Here is a 2,776-nt window from a genome sequence, read left to right as displayed (position 1 = left end):
TACCCCATGCCCACGGCGAGGAGCGGCGCCCAGGAGACCCTGTAACCCTGCCACCCACACCCCCTCCCCAATACCCACGGTGAGGAGCAGCGCCCAGGAGGTAAAGTTTTAAGCATAGTGGTCTGGCCAGGTGGGGTAGCTCAGGTCTGTAATCCCAGCACTTTTTGACAGGCCAAGGTGAACGGATCACCTGCGGTTGGGAATTCAAGACCAGCCTGGCCAAGCTGGTGAACCCCGTCTCTACTAAAAATACTAAAATTAGCCAGGCGTAGTGGCGGTTACCTGTAGTCCCAGGTACTTGGGAGGTGGAGGTTGCAGTAAGTGGAGATCACGCCACCACACTCCAGCCCGGGAGACAGGACAAGACTCCATCTCAAAAAAACTGGCCTGAGAAGGCAGCGGCCCCTCCCCAGGCATCCTGTGTCCACTGGCCAGCGGTCTCCAGCCCGGCCTCCCAGTGAGGAACAAACGTGGCAGGGGGCGGGTGGACCTGGAGCCCCAGCAGAGGGGCTGCTAAGTCCTCCCGTCCTTTGTGTGGTTTTCCCCAAGTGGGCACTGGGCATGAGGGCAGGCCGGGGAGGCTGCACCTGACCCCAAAGCAGGACACGGGGAGCCGCAGGGAGGGCTGAAGCCTCGGACTTCCGTCACTTTATTGGTTCTGTTTGTTCGTGAAGATGACCCTCGACTCAGAGCCGTGGAGGCAGCAGGGCCCCGGCTCTGCCTGGATGTCCCAAGGGCCAGTCCAGTGACCTCTAGCCCCATCCACACGTCCTCCAGGGCAGTCTGTGAAAGGAAGACTCGGAGGAGATGGCTCAGCGTCACTGCTGGATCTGCTGCTCTCAGCCACGGAGTGTTTGTGGACGCCGCCCCACAGGTGCTGGGAGGTGCATGTGGGGCCAGCACAGGCTCCTCCAGGCCTCAGTGCACCTGGGGCCCACAGAGTGCAGAAATGGTACCGAGATGTCCCTGCCTGGGCCACACCACAGCTGGGTGACAGAACTTGGTGGGCCAGAGGCCATGGGGCTGACTGGGCAGAAGGGGGAGGGAGGACCTGGTTCCTGAGGGATCCGCTGTCCCAGAGCACGCCCTTGCCACGCCAGCCAACTCCCGGCTCTGGAGAAGCCTCAGGGCCGAGAGCACACGTGCATGCCACAGGTGGCCACACGAGCACACACGCACACATGCGTGCACACGGAAAGAGACTGTGCCGGGGTCGCCTCCACCCTCGCCCTGAGCCTTGGCCAAGCGCACGGAGAAAGGGAGAAGAGAGCCTTGAGGGCGAGGCCAGGTGCGTGGCTCCCGGTGGGACTCACACGGGAGGTGGCCACAGAGGCTGGGGCTCTGGGAGGCTCGTGAGGCAGCCACGACCCAGGTCAGTTTGGAGCTGGTGCTCCCTCGCCCTCTGCCGCCCTGGGCCCCAGCAGGTCTTCGTCCAGCCCTGGAGGGTGCTGGTCCCCATTGCCGACGGCGCTGCCCGGGTCATCCCTGTTCTGCTGCTTCTGCCGCCGGGTCTCCTTGTACCTCAGGGTGATGTCTCTGGGGGCAGGAGGCGGCGTCACCACCTGCTCCCACACCAGCCCCCCATGGGCCCACGGACACCTGGCACCTCGTCCCTGTGGAGGTCCAGGATGGGCTGGGTGGGGGCCGGGTACCCTGGCACTGGATGGCAGCCGTGGCCTGGATCCATTCGTGCAGAGCGATGGCCCGAGGGCTGGGTCAGGAAAGGCCCAAGCGGGCGCACCCAGGTGGAGGGGGGCCCACTCCCACAGAGGCAGCCAGAGGGCTGGGGCACAGATGGCGAGACACCAAGACCACCCAGCTCCCTCGGCCCCTGCGCCAGGAGACCCGGAGAGCCGCCCTCCTTTGGGACCAGCCGCCCCGCCCCGCCCTGTCGCGCTCACCGCAGGAAGAAACGCCAGACGGTCCAGGTGAGCACCAGGACAGAGCCGAGGGTCCAGCACTGGGAGATGTAGAAGGGCAGGGACAGGGTGAGCGTGTGGGGGTCATACTTGACCACGATGAGCAGCTCCGTGGCCGTTATGGCTGCCACCAGCCAAGCCTGCTGGCCCAGCTTCTTGTGGGGCTTCCTGCAGGGGCAGCAGCGGGCTCAGCATCCCCAGCCCCACAGTGTCCTGCAGGCGGCCTCGCCTAGGCCCCGGCCTCCTGAGCTCCGCTCCCCCACCCCCCGCCCATGGGGGCGTCTCCACCCGGCTCTTGGCAGCCCTCACGGGTCATCCATGAAGTCGTAGATCTCACGCATGGCCACGCCACCCACGTTCACGAAGAACACGAGCCGCAGGAGGACCAGGTAGTGCTCCGGGGGCATCCACAGCACGAACTTCAGGTAGAACGTGTTCAGTTCCGCCAGCAGGAACTAGTGGGAGGAGGGGTGAGCACCAGCTCTGCTCGGGACCCCTGCCCACCGCGCCGTCGTGAGGCAGCCCAGCCTTACCACCAGGATGATGCCACACACGGCCAGCCAGCGACGCAGGCTGGAGGCCGGCTTCCACTCAAAGCGAACCCAGCTGTAGGGAGTGAACTGGAAGGCGATCCTCTTCATCTTGCCCCTGGGAACCACAGAGCCAGAAGCCTGAGGACGGCGGCCCACCAAACCCTGCCCTGTACGTCGCCAGCTCTGCTCCTGGTCACCCAGCCACACCCTACGCCATCAGACCAGCTCTGCTGCTGGTTCTCATCCCTGCCCTATGCCATCAGACCAGCTCTGCTCTTGGTCACTCAGCCTCACCCTACGCCATCAGACCAGCTCTGCTCCTGG

At 65.0% G+C, this 2,776-nt stretch overlaps 1 protein-coding gene across 5 annotated transcripts in view; it reads right to left on the bottom strand.

Moving 5' to 3' along the window:
• Positions 1-619: 619 nt before the first annotated feature.
• PTDSS2 (phosphatidylserine synthase 2) overlaps positions 620-2,776 on the bottom strand; it is a 36,059-nt gene continuing 33,902 nt past the window's right edge. For 2 of the 5 annotated variants that reach the window (XM_032271486.1, XM_032271488.1), the window contains 4 exons: positions 2,453-2,567; positions 2,229-2,374; positions 1,902-2,087; positions 620-1,536 (listed from right to left, as the gene is read on the bottom strand). In XM_032271486.1, coding sequence (XP_032127377.1) covers positions 1,374-1,536; positions 1,902-2,087; positions 2,229-2,374; positions 2,453-2,567 — 610 coding nt within the window. In that variant the 3' untranslated portion in view covers positions 620-1,373. The remainder of the gene's footprint in view (positions 1,537-1,901; positions 2,088-2,228; positions 2,375-2,452; positions 2,568-2,776) is intronic. The other 3 variants (XR_004266082.1, XR_004266083.1, XM_032271487.1) reach the window with 3 other exon arrangements.

Source organism: Sapajus apella, unplaced genomic scaffold (genome assembly GCF_009761245.1).
Source record: "Sapajus apella isolate SASKATOON/1434 unplaced genomic scaffold, GSC_monkey_1.0 scaffold234, whole genome shotgun sequence".
Classification (NCBI taxonomy): domain Eukaryota; kingdom Metazoa; phylum Chordata; class Mammalia; order Primates; family Cebidae; genus Sapajus; species Sapajus apella.
Note: the sequence above shows the minus strand (reverse complement) of the source record. Positions and strands in the feature narration are given on the sequence as shown.